This window comes from Callorhinus ursinus, unplaced genomic scaffold (assembly GCF_003265705.2).
Source record: "Callorhinus ursinus isolate GAN/ISIS: 27379988/994484 unplaced genomic scaffold, GSC_fseal_2.0 scaffold96, whole genome shotgun sequence".
Taxonomy (NCBI): domain Eukaryota; kingdom Metazoa; phylum Chordata; class Mammalia; order Carnivora; family Otariidae; genus Callorhinus; species Callorhinus ursinus.
Genome location: NW_027397158.1, coordinates 1,115,654 through 1,132,376, shown reverse-complemented (window position 1 = coordinate 1,132,376; position 16,723 = coordinate 1,115,654). Strand labels below are relative to the sequence as shown.

The window sequence follows — 16,723 nt, the reverse complement described above, 5'->3', positions numbered from 1 at the left end:
AGCCTTTGGATCTTGTTTGTAGACTGAGCATGAATCCACAGTCCATCCTCTCCCGAGTTGGTGTTCTTTTACTGTAGAAGTATAAGAAATTAAAAAAAAATAAAAAGTATAAGAAATAGTTTCTGCCTATATTATATGTTTGATGGGAGGGTCAAGGGAAAATGTTTTCTCACAAAAAGAGTTCTCTAAGTAGCTGACAACTGTGGGAATAGGTGTGTACTCTCCTTGCATATTGTTGGAGCATTGTGGGTTAGCACACAGTCAGCGCCTAGGACCTGGGCTGCCACACCTGGGACATAGAGCCCTTTCATAAATATCTCTGAATTCAGTATTTAAACAAATTCATAAATTGTTCTCTTTGCCTCAGCAACAGAAGTCATAATTTTCAATATTGGCGTTTTAACCATCCCGAGCTGCTGTTTTATTTTAGCTGCCCGGTTTCCTTGCCAACTCAGGGATCATTTTTACATGGTCCTTGTGTTACCTCTGAAAACCTTCCTCCAGGAGGGGTAATGAAGTTCTAAGTCATTTATTAATTAGAAACTAACAGGTCATCTCTTCTCTTTGAAAACTGGGTTAAATTTTTTTTTAATTTATGAAACTTTTGTTTTTCCACAGACATTCAAATAAAATGTCATTAAGGTTAGTGGATGTGTAGACGTCTCAAATTTCTGAAGTGATGCTTTTTTTTTTCTTTAAATAAAATGTAACATAAGGGAGGTTCCACACCTTACAGTTGATTATTAGCAGAAGATTGGCATTCCAGTTTTCATTACAGAATCAGAAACTGTATCTTTAGTTTTCAACTCTATTCCACACATGTATTACTCTCTTCTCTGTTTTTTAAATCTTTTTTATTTGGCTTCAATTTTTTTGAGTATTTTCTTCATAAAGCTTTACTTCACCAAATCTGTCTTCCCCTTGCTCCAGTCTGCTGTTGATACTATCCTGTGAGTTTTCAATTTCAATGAACCTTCCAGAAAGTGGTCGCTTTTCTGTCCAGAGAGTTGCTGCTATTCTTTTCTTCGATCTCCTGTTGAGTTCGTAGGTGTTCAGATGGTTTGATCCCTATCCAGCTGAATTCCTGGGACCAGACGAAATCCAGGTCTCCTAGTCCTCCGCCACCTTGCTCCTCCCCCCGGAAACTGGGTTAATTTGTAAGTACGTTTTCTCATTAAGTTTGTTTCTTTTCTAGAGAAAATTGAAAGAACTGTCCAGATTGAGGCTTCGACTGTGGAGATTGAGGAGCGAGGGGTCAAGCTGCGCCTGACAGTGGTGGACACACCTGGCTATGGGGACGCCATCAACTGCAGGGATTGGTACGCCCCGCAGGGACGCACGGCCCCAGAAGTGCTTACGGTTATTTGAACGTATTCACGTTTACGGTGTTAGAGGGATGATTGGGTTTGAGGTAGCTGTGTATAATAAAGCAGTGAAACACTTTAAAGTGCTCTGATTATAACATTTTAGAGGAGGAATTTCACAAAGAATGAGTATTTTTTCCGTAACAGCCAAGCATTCATCAACTGCTAGTATAAGCGAAACCCCTGGATCTGAATGAACTCTGGCCAGCGGAGAAGATTGTGACGTAGACTTCCTCTTAGATAGTCGATCCATGGCCTCGTTAGCACGGGTACGGGAACGGCTGCAGGTGGAAGAGCACCCTGCCCCGTGGCTGCACCCATGGCAGAAGTGGGGGGCTCCAGTCTCGTGGAGTGTAAAGCACCAGCTCGCCTGCCCCTCAGGAGGAAGTGTGAGGCAAGGGGAAGCAGGGGGGGCTCTCCCATCTCCTTCCTTCCTCGGGAGTCTCTCCCTGCCCTGCCTTGCTGTTTGCATCGTGCGGCAGGCGTTTACGTTTTCACACACTGCCCCGTCTGCTGCGCACAGTCCTTGTGAGAGCTGGCAGCCCACTGTCTGCTCAGTCACCTCAGGTGCTTTCAACGGTTCTGTTCGGGCCTTTGACACCCACCCCCCCAGCACTGCAGGGAAATTATGCTTGGCACACTTTCCAGAAACCTCTGTCTTGCCAAATGTAGGAGTCTGTTTTCCAGTCCCATCTTATAACTGTGTTATCAAATTATATTTGGTAGAGAGGCAGGGAAGAAAAAGACTTGTTTTGTCTTTGAAGTTAGGGAGTGCCTGCCTTTTGTATCCCACTGTTACCAATATTTATGTTTCTCAGTTTTAAGACCATCATCTCCTACATCGATGAGCAGTTTGAACGGTACCTGCATGACGAGAGTGGTTTAAACAGGCGGCACATCATCGATAACAGGGTGCACTGCTGCTTTTACTTTATCTCACCCTTTGGACATGGGTAAGTGGACCCCACCATAGAAACCAAGTCCTTAGAATTTCCTTTCTACTTGCTAGGTTGACAGTTTCCCCCAAGTTGCATATTTTCATACAAGAAGTGAGATAATTTTGAGAGAAAAGAAATGTGTGTTCCATTCCCTTCAGACTCAAGCCTTTAGACGTCGCATTTATGAAAGCGATACACAATAAGGTGAACATTGTGCCTGTCATTGCCAAGGCCGACACCCTCACCCTGAAGGAACGGGAGCGCTTGAAGAAAAGGGTATGTTTTTTTACTCAGGGTAGCTGAGGGCCAGCTGCCTGGGAAAGAGTGGACGTGTGTCTGAGATACAGGGGAGCAGGTGGGAGGAGTCCAGTCGTTTTTAAGGAACACCTAACACTTGTAGATGAATATTCTAACTGTTGTCAAGTTCTTATTCTTTGTAATTCACCGTACATGAAAACGCTCTCAGTGCGTAGAAGGGACGCCATGTGCTAGGTGAGTGATAGGAATGTGGAAGTGTGATCCTCTCTGTGAAGTTTGTTAAGTTGATCTAAATGTCTTACTGCAAACAGTCTGTTTAGGAATATGTTTTAATTGTCATTGCCTGGTATTGTGACTGTTTAAAGGGCCTCTGTTTTGGCCGTTAAGAGGTCGCCTTGCACTTGTCCATCCGCCAGCCCCGCGTACCCCTCTCCTCCCAGCAGTCCTGTGCTGGTTGTTGGACTCTGGTGGCTTTTCCTGTGTTATTTGGAAAGCCTCTTTGTGGACTTTTTGGTATATATTTTTTAATTAAATGCCTATTTCTATTTCTTACAAGTCCAAGCTCCTATGCTAAATTCTACAAATAAAAGTTCTTTCATTTTTTGAGAGGACGTGAGCAGGGGTGTGGGTGGGGACAGAGCGAGGAAGAGAGAATGCCAAGCAGGCCCCACACCCAGTGTGGAACCCAAAGCGGGGCTCAGTCCCCCAACCTTGAGATCATGACCTGGGCCAAAACCAAGAGTCTGGCACTTAACAGACTAAGCCACCCAGGCACCCCAAAAGTTCTTTTAATTACCCATAAAAGCAGTTGTTGTAACAGTTACATGCTTACCCTTCCAGAGCATAGTCTATTTATGTTTTTGTTTTTATAGGATGGGACCATAGCATACATATATTATTCTGCCATTTGACTTTCTAAGAATTCCCAGCACACACACAAAACACTCCCCCGAACCCGTATACAGCTCAGAGCAACAGATACACACACACACACACACTCAGCTAGGTACACTCCCAGCACACACAAAATACTTCTTCAGTGTGTTTTTTGGTCCTCCCACCGCCACCCCTTAATTCCTGGCATCAGGGATCTTTGCTTAGCTCCCTTGTGTATTTCAAGAGTCTAGAACAGTACCTGGCACAGAGTAGGCACATGTCTGCCTTCTCAGAATTGTTTAAGTCAGACAGATTCTGAGAAAGGAAATTGATGGGCATTTTAAGTGTTGAAAGATGGGTATTTCAAGTTTGAATTTCCTTCAAAACAAATTTGTAACACCTTACATTCCCAAAGCAGTGTGAGCTTGCTCTGCTCTTTGCCCCCCTGGAACCGTCCTGGATGTCACCGGCTTTTCTAAAGTGTCTCCCATCTGAGAAACGGGAAGTGTTTTCTGGTTTCCATGTTTTTAGACCTAGTTTTGATTTTTGTGTTTTCACATTTTTCTGGATGTCTTCGGTCGTGGCAGAATTTTTCATTTCTACTGTGCATACATGTTTGTCAGCCTTTTCCTCTGTTGTCTCAGTGCTTGTCAGTCTTTTAGGAAATACCTGGACCTTTGGGAGAGCCCCTAAAAGGTTTGGCACGTTTATGCTTAACAGTACGTATTTTGGTAACGCCCACTTAAGGGAACTCTAGCTTTTCTAATAAAGAATGTTACGCTGGATTCCAGAAAGGTAGGGGAGCGGGGTCAGAGTTAGAATGTTGTGTCCACCCATCTCTAATCCTGTGTCCAGAACGCTAGGGCTCGATTTCAAAATCTGAGGTGAAGTGAAATCCGTTTTGCCCTTAGTGCTTTCATCTTGGGCCTTCCTAACCCTTCTCTTGATCTGGTTTCTCCCCTTCACCTCCTGGTATCCCCCACTCCCTGATCTGGAAGAACCTCTGGCAGACCTGCTTTAGTCTTCCACTTCCAGGTGGTGGTTCCTAATCTTCCCTTTATCTCGAACTCTGGCTCCCCGTCGGGCAGCAGCAGTTGTCCTGTCTAGAGCTTGGCCAGTGAGCCCTCCACCAGCCTTGGGCCTCAGCAGCAGGGTTTGCTGTGCTTTCAGAAGACTTGTCTTGCCTGTTTTATCACCTGTCTTCCTAACCCCTGAATGTTGGCATTGGTTAATATTATTTTGACCATATCATATCTCATGTGGCTTCTGCTTCTCCCTTCTGAGAATCTTTTTCATGGGATTTCTGTGTGTAAACAAGAGTCTCTTCTTCCCCCGCTCATGAGCTTGCCTCCCAGCTTCCCTGGCTCTGTACCTGAGCCCACCTCTGGTGCAGTTGCCCAGACAGAGAAATGTGTGACTGTTGTTGATTCACCACTTTCTTTTTCCTCTTTTCCAATTCAGAATGGCTTATTTATTACATATTTCTCAACTCGATCCTCATCCTCAGTGTAAGGGCCGTCCTGATGGGGCCAGCGGAGGTGGGTAGTGGGCAGGCAGGAGAGGGGAAGAGACGCAGCAGGTTCGCGCTTCCTGCCTAACTTCTCCCACCGGTGAGATAGTTGCCCTGCCTCCGCTAGGAATGGGGGCACTGAAAGGACCTCGCGAAGAGGAAGAAAGACCTCTTCCTGAATCCTGAGTCAGTGCAGACAGTGTGTCAGGTTCGAGGTCTTTGGTCATAAAGGCCTGAGGGTTGCCATTAAGAACATCCATTACTAGATTACCAGATTAGGGTTTAAAGTAGGGATATTTCTGCCGACTTGGCGTATGTGCTTGGCCCTTGCGGCCCAGGACCCCACAGGAGAGAAACTGGTGCTCCAGCCCGCCTCTACCTGCTGGAGTGCCCGGCACAGAGGGTGTTCTGTCCCCTCTAGGCCACTCTGCAACCTGGTTGGTGGAGTGTGTGGTTCTCCTGCTTGTTGCCTCTTGAATAAAATCCAGAGCCCAGCCTGGCATTCAGGCAACTCTGTACTTGTCCCTCTGGCTTAACCCAACTGGAAGGCTTACTTCCCAGCCATCCTGGATTTCTTATTATTCCTGAAACATACCCTGGATGTCCTCTCTTCAGAGCCTTAAACAAGATTATTCCCCCACGTGCCCCTCACTCCTGTTTGCCCCCTCGGGCGACACTTGGGGCTCTTCTGGTGCCCACAACATCTGGCCGTGCTGTTCTGGGGCATGTGTGGCTCCTGAGGCTGGCTGTGTTGTGTGATTTCCTCTCAGCTCCTGTGCTGGCCTGCGGCTCTATGTGCTCAACTGGTGCATTATTGTTTCCTCTGGACAGAGGAGCACTCAAAAGGCAAGCATAAATACTGCTCCAGCAGTTTATAAAATTATTTGAAAATCACTAATTAGTTTAATTATGTATTGACGGTTAGATAATTCTGATATATTTCTAATAGTTAGATTTGATTAAAATGTCATGTGGTTTGGTAAAATTGCTCCTGGTTTGTCATTCTTTCAGATTCTGGATGAGATTGAAGAACATAGCATCAAAATCTATCACTTACCTGATGCAGAATCAGATGAAGATGAGGACTTTAAAGAGCAGACTAGACTTCTCAAGGTAAGCGCGCTCTCCAGGTGCCCAACACAAGTCACTCCTGTTCCTGGTCATCAGCACCATGGAAGGAGTTGACAAAGGGCCACATCCTGGAAGACTGGCCTTTGACAGATTGTCCGGTAGATTCAGTTACAATAATATTTTTACTTGAAGTATATTTTGACATAGTTGTCACCTAAGGTTTAGAAATCTTACTATGGGTTTAATTTGTTTCACATAATTTTTCCCATGCGGAAAATACGTGCCACTTCTGAGTAAAATGTTTTATACCATTAGTTGGCCAAGGAAGCACGTAGTAAGCAGCAGTGTGCTCAGTCTGTGCCTGTGTTATGTTCACAGTGAAAGGGTTCCCTGTGTGGAGCCTCTCCACCTGGTGTGTCTCTTTCTAGGCCAGTATCCCGTTCTCTGTGGTTGGATCCAATCAGTTGATTGAAGCCAAGGGCAAGAAGGTCAGAGGCCGCCTCTACCCATGGGGCGTTGTGGAGGTGGAGAACCCGGAGCACAACGACTTTCTGAAGCTGCGGACGATGCTCATGTAAGACCCCCGTGCGTCCCTGTGGGCAGTGCCTAGCACAGAGAGCGGAGCTATTAGACTGCGGGGTGTGCAGGGGGAGCCGCTGCAGCCTGTTGTGGAAGGCCCTCCCCGGGGGCTCTCTGGGACTCAGGCTGCAGAACCGGCCTGTCCCTCTCGAGGCCAAGTGCTTAGCACACCCTCCTCCCTAGTCTCCCAGCTCCCTTGACGCTGAAAGTAGACCAGATGTACACTGTGGAATGGCCGCACCAAACGTGGGATGCCTCATGCTCTGGGAGCAAATACTCAGGCTGGCTGCACAGCGGCTTTTCCACTCTTGGCTGAAACATGCTACCACTCCAGATCCACCCCAGGCAGCGCTGAGGTTCTTCAGTGCCTTCTTAGCCCCTGCCACAGGCCTGACTACAAAAGCAGAAGTTTTCCTTCTAAAAGGAAGGTTCACAGTTAGTGACAGCAGTTGTCCCTGAATCAGGAGGCCAGAACAGAGTGCTGCTAAAGTCGAAGACCCTTTACCCCATCAGAGGGAGGAGGGTCTAGGCAAGTCTTGAGTAACTAAAGTTATCAGACGTAGTTCAGTCACCACGTAGGAAGGTCAGGACGGGGCCTTATGGTTGCCTGCTCTAGTGGCGGCTGCGGATGGAGCCTTCCTGTGAGCTCTGTTTCTTTGGAGTGAGGGGAGCACGCCAGCACTCCGCCTGTTTCCCTGCGTTCTGTGCAGACAGGAATGCGTTATCTTTACTCATTCTTGACTGCCTAAGTATTTGAAAAAGCTGAGCCAAGAAAATTATGGATGTTTTCTGAGATGATTAGAAGATTGAAAGTCTTATTTCTAGTTTATTCAAAATAGTAACACTTTGTTGTATGGCTTTTTCCATAGCATAAACTAATCAACTCTTTAAAGTTGAGAAGTCAGGAATAATTGAATTACATGTTTCCCATACGTTCTTTTAGAACAGTATGTTCTGTTTCAGACTTGTTTACCTAAAAGGATCCGCTAAAATCTGTACCTCCGTGCACTGCTGGTGGTGGTCTGCAGGGCTTGGCAATGCCAGCAGGAGAAGTCCGTGGAAGGGTCTCTTCCCCGGCTCTGTGGGTGTGCTTCTGCTTGTTTGTTGTGGGGGAGAGGAGAGAAACCTCCACAGCTTCAGCCCTGTATCCCAGACTCCAGCAACTTTGTGTACCATTCAGCAAGTAACAAGTAGCTCAGACTACCTGTGCTTCTCCCTGAGGACGGCTCCTACACGCAGCTGGCCTGGCTGTGCCCTTCTCTCTTTCAGCACCCACATGCAGGATCTCCAGGAGGTGACCCAGGACCTTCACTATGAAAACTTCCGTTCCGAGAGGCTCAAAAGAGGCGGCAGGTTGTTGCCCCCACCTCGTGCTGTCCCCCTCTGTCCACGTTGTGTCACAGAGTTACACTGTCCCCCCTTCCACCTGTCCTGCTGGGCCTTCCTGACCCTAAGCAACATGATTTGGTTTCCTACTCAGAAACTATTACCAGGTGTTTGTTGCTAATGTCATTGTACCTTGCTTTTTGTAACCTGTCAGAAGCAACTTCAACCATCTGCACGCAAAGAACAGCTTTAAGTGGAAGGGCCAGAGGCTGGTCTTAAGAGCATCACTCTGTCTGTAAATGAGGACATAACTTACCTGCCCTTAAGAAAGGCAGCTCCACTCCTCAGAAATGCACACAGTGCCCTCACCTTTCCTCTTTCACCATCGCAATAGATTTTATTCGAGATCTGTGTTTTGTGACCTGGTAGATGTCTGCTTGCACCACATCTCTGTTTAGCTTAGGTATCAAGTGATCTACATCGTTTATAATAAGAATTTTCTGTACAGCAGTTGCTCCCACACTCCTGATCTACCCCAGTGGGTGTGGGTGCCTGGAACTGAGGAGCATGCCGAACTTTTATACACACACCCCTGTTTCCTGTACGTACATCTGTGATAAAGTTTAATTTCTAATCCGGGAACAGGTGAGGTGTTAACAACAACAGTAAAATGAAGCAGTTGCAGCCACGTACTGCAGTCAGTTCTGTGCACGTGGTCTGTCTGTCTGTCTCTCAGAGTCTCTTCTTGCCCCGTCCTCACCCTCTTCCCATGAGGGTGCGCCTGTGGGGGGGGCGAGGAGGGGGTGAGGGGCGGAGGCGCTCGGATGCAGCGCCGGGCTACCGCTGACTTTCTGACGGCTCCTGAGGATCATGTGCCTCCAGACCACAGCCAAGTGCAGGTCACTGAACCCGCAGATAAGGGGGGGTGGCTGTGTTGTAGTTTATTACAATATTCACATTTTTGAAATCTGGTGGATTTGTGTATATATATAGGGTGTATGTTAAGGTTTGCTTTTTTGTGTTACTTACCTGGGGACCAGATATTAAGTAAGGTTTTAGAGGCCGATGAGGACGCCAGGTGTGCGCTTGTGAAGAGCTGTGTCCTCACCGCTTGGTGGGCCTCCCCCACCAGCCCCCTCGGCCTGCACGCTCGGGCTCTGCTCCTTGTTCAGGTGTCCTTGTCACAGTCTGTGTCCATTAAGGCCTGTCCATCCTCCTGATGGCAGCACCTACTCCTCGATTAAGTGAAGACCAGAGTGTCCCACCCCCACTTGGAGTTAGAGAAGTTTCTAAAATTCGCCATCTCGTGCTGGTTTTTTTTCACCTTTCTTATTCATTTCATTATTCATTCATGTTAGTCAGAAAAGTGATAAACAGGTAATTTTAAATACTTTTCTCAGAAATGTAAAGTGAAATTTTACTTTAGCAATTTGTCATCAGAAATAACGAGCTAAATTTGTAATTTCTTCCACCTCTTAGAAAAGTGGAAAACGATGACATGAATAAAGACCAGATCCTGTTGGAGAAGGAAGCAGAGGTAGGTGGAGGAGGGTGTTGTTGGTGAACGTCACAGATCATTACAGTTTCCTCCCTTATTTTTTTAAGGAGGAATATATTACACATCTCTTTTATTGTGTATATCTCTGTGTAGTATGGATATTGCTTTACATGTGTTATCATTTGATCTCCAGTAGCCATTTAGTGGGAAAAACTTGGGAATAGTGCAAATTTAGTGACTTTAGTCCCTGACACTTAGTGAATTTAGTAACTTAGTAAAGTACTCAAAATTCAGTAGCTTTCCCATACATAGGCAATACATATAGACAAGTTGGAAAGTATAAAGAAAGAAACTGCCATTTACACCCATTAACAATTTAAGAAGAACTATGCAGGACTGATGGAGAAGAAACCAGAAAACTCTACTGAAAACAGTTTTCAGAATTTAAATGGATACATGACTTTAGGCAGGATGCTCATTGCAAAGATCACAGTTCTCTCTAAACTGAATGCCATTCCTGCAGAGTGGTTTGGTTTGTGACGTTCTTCTAGGGGAGAGCTTGCTGAAATAGTTCCGATGCTTGGTCTGAAGACGGGGGATGGAAAGCACAGGGAGGCCCTGTAAAACACACACTAATGAGGGAGGGTTAGCTCCACTGCTCATACAAATCCAGAGGGTGGGGACGCCTGGGTGGCTCAGTCGTTAAGCGTCTGCCTTCGGCTCGGGTCATGGTCCCGGGGTCCTGGGATCGAGCCCCGCATCGGGCTCCCTGCTCCGTGGGAAGCCTGCTTCTTCCTCTCCCCCTCCCCCTGCCTATGTTCCCTCTCTCGCTGTGTCCCTCTCTGTCAAATAAATCTTAAAAAAAGAAAAAAAAATGCAGAGCATGGCACAGGCGTGACGGGCTGATGAAATGCACATCTAGAAATGGGTTCAAAGTATGGAAAAGTGTTTGGTAGAGGTGACATTGGCGTTTGCTAGAGCTGTGGAATCCAAGCATATCCAGGAAATCCTCAAACAGGCCAGCCTTTTGGAAATAAATAAAACTCACCTCTTTGGACAAATTAATTCAACATGGATTAAAGTACTTAAATGTTAAAAACTTGAAGAAAATTCAGGTAAATATTTTATAACAACGTGCCTGGAGCCCTTTCTAAACTAGTGGAAACCGTAGTTGTGAAAACTGATGAGGGTAGCAGAGGAGGCCCATCCACCACGTGAGTAGCGGGGACCTTGCTGCCCTCTAGAGAAGTCCCAGGCCCACCCCCCACCTGGTAGTGGCAGCCTCTTTCCCACGTTTTAGGTTAAAAAGCATCTTCTGTTGTCTTGTCTTTCTTAATTCTTCAGTTTGCTGCTAATTTCTGTTTCTTAATTGAATTGCATGTTATCTGCTTAGTTTTCGTTTGAGTTATTTGTTTTTCTACCGATTTATTATAAGAGTTCTTTGTGTGTTAACTCTTTGTCATGTTTTGGGAAAGCATGTAAGCTGAAATTTTAGGAATCACACAACACGCATAAAGAGTGTCCAGGGAGGGTGGACCTTGAGAGTCAATAATGTGTCCCTGTGTTCTGTGCCCGTAGCTTCGCCGCATGCAGGAGATGATCGCAAGGATGCAGGCGCAGATGCAGCTGCAGATGCAGGGTGGGGACGGCGATGGTGGGGTCCACGGGCACCATGTGTAAGGTAAAGCCTAGAAGACAAATAGTGCTTTCAGATGCCTCAACTTAGATGTCATGACAGACACCTCCCTCTCGTCTTACTAACGCCTTGCATTTTGAAGCTCTTGTGTTTAACTCCATAGCGTTCAAGGAGACCAGGCAGCTTCTTAAAAATGGAAGCTTCCCCTTGGCTCTGCGTGTCTTACAAACACTTTCCGTTTCTTTCTGAGTTTACGAATATAATTAATGAAGACAATTTAAATATTAAAATAACCTTTATTAGTCATGCAATTAGAAACTTATTACAGCTGAAAACAAAGAGAGCTTTGAAAGTGTTATTAAAACAGATTATGCAGACCAAAGGTAAAGAGGGCGTAAAAGGGCAGATTATGCCAGGTGGGCCAGGGACCTCGAGGGGGACTGCTGACTTCCCACCCTTCACCACAGCTCTGCTCCGCCCCATGGCAGTCAGTGAGTCATGTAGATGTCTGGCCCGGTGTGTGCTGGCCTCCCTGTTAGAAGGGAATCTGCAGACGCCAGGGACTGCGGACCGGGGAAAAAACAAATGTCTGCTCCCCTCTGTCCTGGGGACAGGTGGGCATTCAGAGCTATCTAGGTGACCGCTGTCAGCACCTCCCAGAGGAAGGAAGGAGAGGTAAAGTCAAATACAGGCCAAAGGAGGAAACAGCTACATGCGGTTGGGGCAGAGGCCCGAGGCTCCCTGGAAGAGAGATGCCTGGGGTTAGGCAGACCGAGTGGGTGCTGGCCACAGGCACAGATCTGAGGATGGGAAACTGGGGGTGCAGGTGCAGAGGTCCACTACAGGTGGGAGCCTGATTGTAGAGGCAGGAGAATGTTCGTGACAAGAGGAGGTGATGTGGGGACATGAGTGAGCTGAGGCTTAGCCGACTCGGGACAGGATTGATGAGCCAGAAGGCAGGGAGCCCTGGACCTGGGACGCTCAGCAGTCTGCCACAGCAGATGCGCGGGTGATAGAGGAAGGACCTGCAGGGGCGTGTGGGAGCACCGGCCACCAGAACAACACCCCAGCCCTTGTGGCTTGTGGGGAAAGGTCTCAGATACGTATGAAGCACACAAATACCCATGTTCGGTGTAGCCAGCTACTGGAACGGAAATGTTCACATAACCCCCCCACCTGAGCCAGAGTTGGTGGTTTACTTTCAGCATCTTGTTGACGCTGTGTCCACACGGCACCATTGAGGACACTGTGGTGTGCCAGGGTTTGAAATTACTTGCCTGTACTCATATAGCTGGTGAAATGTCAGCACTCCCAACCCCATGAGGCTGATGCTGCATGAGCAGGTTTGGCGTCTGAGGAAAGGCTGGCAAATTAGAAAGAAACGGGACTTCTGAAAGAAACAGGACTTCTGAGCGGTGGGGCTCACTTGAGGCCGGAGGAGGTGACAGACGTTTGCTCATTTTCTCTGATCTTGATGCTTCCCTAATTTTAAAACTTGATGAAATTATGAAGAATCTACTTTAGGGATATACAACTAATATATATTTTTGCATACTCTGCAATTTGGTGTTGCCCCCGGTTCCCAAGAGATGTTTTGATTTAGTTAACTCTGGTCATAGGAGCCAGCCTTCTGCTCAGTTTGTGCCCTTTGTTATACAGAAAATGATGCTGTTAATGGTCACAGCAGTGAGTGCTGTACCACTTCGATTTACATATGTCATATTTTGTTTTTCCAGAAAATGCTTTTAGAAGATACAGAAAACATTCCGCATGAGTACCACAGCTGCGTGTTTCCGAGAGATCATTGGAGGGATGCCCATCCACATTTTACAGTACCTGTGCCTGAGAATTTAATTTTTTTTTAAACTTTTGATGTGTTTTGTATGAAGTTCTTTTAACATTTGTATTTCGTTGCTATGTTATACTTTATATTCTGTGAGGTGAACCTTCCATTTTCATTTTTCTTCCACCTTAACTAACCACTAATATTGGAATTGATTTCCAGGATCAGTCAGTATGTATAATTAACATTGAATTTCTTTGATTTGGCTGGCCTAACTGACTAATTGTTGAGGAGCACTCTTGATTTCATTTCTAGAACATTCGGACGTAGCCAGCATGTGCCTGGGTGCTAGTGACGTGGACCCAGTGATACGGAAAGATGAGCTGGCGTCTGCAGGGCATTTACCTACCAGGTCACCAAGATGGAGATTCTCCATTGCTTCGCTTTGTTTTGAGCACACCTAAAACCAGTTTTGCTGCTATAATTCAATGCTGTTAATTCATCTGCACATTTACTTTTTTACCAAGTAAAACAGTGGTATTACTATCTAATATGTGTATGCTAAAATAGCTCTTTTAAAAAAAACAGGCAGTTAGGAGCAAATTTTAAGAAGTCTTTGGATTCTGATGCTAGGTCATTTTCTAAGCTGCTCTGCAGAGAACCTGCCACAGCCACGTTTTGTAGTGTTCCCCACTGATACCAGTTACCCTCCACTACGGACAGCGAGCGTCCCATCAGCTCCAGTTTTCGTATTACAGCAGTGATTCTTACCTACGCAGAGAGAGCCAATAAACGATTTTTACTCAACTAACATGAAAAGTTACTTTTTTAAGGAAAATTAATAAATGATTTATTTAAAAACCAGCCTTTTTCATTTTTATATGGCACTCTAATGTGCTTTCTGTAACTACAGGTTTATAAGATCTGCCTGAGCAGTGAGAATCAGGGTCCTTTGGGGGATAGCCCTCTGAATCCAGACCTGTCCTGGGCCCTGAGGCTAATGGCCCCATGATGCCTGAATGCCGACCAGGTTTTCCTGATTTGGCTTTCCTTTAACTGGTTCTCTAAAATTTTTAATAGTTTTCTGAAAGGAGGCAAATAGCAGCAGTCATTTTTTTATGTGCAGATTGTTACCCATTTTCAGCCACCGTCACGTCCTTCGGTATGTGTACTACAAACCTCCCTGTATGTTGGGTGAGACTGAAAGACATTTCAAATCTGCACCGTGGTCTGACTGGTCAGTCTTCTGTGCTCTGTGGCCTTGGCCCTTTCCTTCCTTCCAAGGGGTGCTGAGAGGCTCCAGGGCTTGCTTTTTTCAACATTTCTACTGACATTGGGAAAGTGGCCCCGAGAGTGACAGGTGAAAGGACACCTGGAGGGAGCAGGTGTTTGCTCCATGTTTTCATTTTGCTCTAACAGGAGGGGCAGAGATGTAGAAAACGCTTCCCCTGAGGATGGGAAGAGTTTTTGCTTGGGCCAGACAAAATAGTGACGTGGTCGAAACACGTTAGTCACAGAGGCGGGCCATAGACAGTAATCAGGTGTTCTTGAGAACTTTATCTTCCCACTGTTGCATAATGGTGACTAGTCACAAGCCTTAGGCCCAGGCACAGTTGTACAAAGTTCTTAACCAAGAGAAGGTGTTAAGTGACTTTAGCACCTCCGTGCAAGGCCAGCTATCTGGGTTATTTTGGCATTAAGTACACTAGTAAAAGCTGTTTAAAAGGTGGAGCTGGGGGCACATGTACATGTGGTGGCTGCAGGCCCCCCGTATGTTCGGGTAGAACTGCGAGGGCCAGCTGCTACCTGATAAGCGTTATGCAGGGTGGGTGAACCTACACTGTCTCACTTCTACATCCCCCTCTGTTTTGCTGCCCAAATCTAAATAAATACTTTCACTTAGCGATAACTGCTTTTACTAAGAGATAATCTTTACCTATAGAAATGTATTTTGAAAACTTATTTTACACAGCAATTTTGTATCCGTTGAAACTAACCTTTTATCAATAAAGCACTATTATTTGGCTATTAAGTGAAGAGTTATTATTGGTTCTTTTTTTTTTTTAATTTTATTTATCAGAGAGAGAGAGGCAGAGGCAGGCAGAGGGAGAAGCAGGCTCCTTGCTCAGCAAGGAGCCCGATGTGGGACTCGATCCCAGGACCCCGGGATCATGACCTGAGCCTAAGGCAGACGCTTAACCGACTGAGCCACCCAGGCGCCCCTTATTATTGGTTCTTTATGAAGGTGTGAAGTCTTCTTGGAAAGGTTCAAAGCCCTGCAGGACGTCTGTGCGTGAAATCAGGAAGAATTGTTTGCACCAATAACCTCAGTGCGTGAAATCAGGAAGAATTGTTTGCACCAATAACCTCAGTAACCCAACTTTGTATTGGCAACCCCAGCCCAGAAGAAAGAGCCATAAAGACTAGGGAGAAATTAATGACGGGTGATCTGACCATCTACTTAAAGTGAGAGAATGTGTGCTAAAAATTAGCACTAGTAAGAGTTCAGTGATGTCTACTCATGAAGTAGAAAATGGAGGGGAAAAGGGTGCTCATTCACTGTGGCAGTAACTACTAAATACCTAGAAATAGAAACTACTGGAAGAGATCTAGGAAATTCTAAACATTTCTAAGAAGAGATGGCCATGGAGAGCTCTACAACTTACTAGAGGGCATTGTTTACACCTGGACTACAAGCCTGGTCTGGGTGGCTGCCCCCCACCAATGAGCACCCGAGGACCTGCCACTGCTTCCTGACCCACCTTCTCTCTGGTCTCACACCCTATACTCTCCTGTTTGGCACCAGCGGAGACCCTGCCGCCTCCAGGGAGTCCCCCGCCCCTCTGGACCAGGCGCTCTCCTCCTGGCCCCCACTGGCCCTGCACACCTTCTGTGTGTGTGTGTGTGTGTGTGTGTGTGTGTGTGTGTGTGTGGGCGGGGGTCCAGCCCTGAGACGTGTGTGCCATCCTGGGGGTAGTGAAGACAGTCCGCTGGTCTCTGACGGGGCTGGGGGCCAGTTAGTGGAGAGGCCTCAAGGGAGTGATGGGGGACGTGGGAACAGGAGGTGGAGGGGCCTCTCTGCAAAGCTGAGCCCCTGTCCCCAGTGCCTGCTGGCTGGCTCCCTGCTGCCCCGTGGGGAGGGTCAGCTCTTTGAGCCTCCTCTTCTAGGAAACATGATGGGTCGGGCCAAGCTCAGGAGGTGAAACTCTCGGAGGGGTGCCGTCAAGGACGAACCCAGGTCGATCCCATCTATTCCCTTGAGGGCAGCGCGGGGCAGGACCCGGCCCAGCGGGCAAATTGAGCAGGATCTTGAAGGATGTGTAGGAGTTCGCTAAACCCTTGGAAGAAGGGGTGTGTGCTCCTCGTAGTCGCGGGCCTGGAGGCCCAGGGAGTAGTGTCACATCTCCATGTCCGGGTGGGAGTCCTGAGGCTAGAGGGGGGGGCAAGGCTGAGAGGACCGTGGGCCTCCACCGCAGCGTAGCGTCGTTGGGCCGTCGGTGGCCCTAGGCCGCGGTCCGGACGGCCCCCGGAGTGCAATGGGGGAGAGTTCGGCGGCCGGCTGGGCGGGAGCCGGGAGGCGAGGAGCCGCGCCCGGAACCGCCGCCAGCCCCGCGAGCCGGGGCCCCGCCCCCAGGCTGAAGCCCGCCTCCCGAGTCGAGGCCCCGCCCCCAGGCTGAAGCCCGCCTCCCGAGTCGAGGCCCCGCCCAGGACCGAGCGCCGTCCAACGAGGCGATTCTCTGCTGATTGGCATTCGGCTCCGCCGGTCCAGGCCGCGGGCCGTACAGGCCCTGCCCCAGTGGTCCTCAGGCCAATCGGCGGCGCGTCCGCGGAGGCGGGGGCGGGCCCAGGCGGGGCGCGCGGCGCGGGGCGGGGCGCGCGGCGCG

At 47.7% G+C, this 16,723-nt stretch overlaps 1 protein-coding gene across 3 annotated transcripts in view; it reads left to right on the top strand.

Annotated features, from left to right (window-relative positions):
- The window catches only part of SEPTIN2 (septin 2), a 124,352-nt gene extending 109,481 nt beyond the window's left edge, over nt 1-14,871 (top strand). For all 3 annotated transcript variants that reach the window (XM_073888840.1, XM_073888839.1, XM_025888465.2), the window contains exons 5-13: nt 1,196-1,319; nt 2,183-2,317; nt 2,461-2,578; nt 5,958-6,059; nt 6,446-6,591; nt 7,866-7,949; nt 9,402-9,459; nt 10,999-11,101; nt 12,793-14,871. In XM_073888840.1, coding sequence (XP_073744941.1) covers nt 1,196-1,319; nt 2,183-2,317; nt 2,461-2,578; nt 5,958-6,059; nt 6,446-6,591; nt 7,866-7,949; nt 9,402-9,459; nt 10,999-11,100 — 869 coding nt within the window. In that variant the 3' untranslated portion in view covers nt 11,101; nt 12,793-14,871. The remainder of the gene's footprint in view (nt 1-1,195; nt 1,320-2,182; nt 2,318-2,460; nt 2,579-5,957; nt 6,060-6,445; nt 6,592-7,865; nt 7,950-9,401; nt 9,460-10,998; nt 11,102-12,792) is intronic.
- Nucleotides 14,872-16,723: the final 1,852 nt, after the last annotated feature.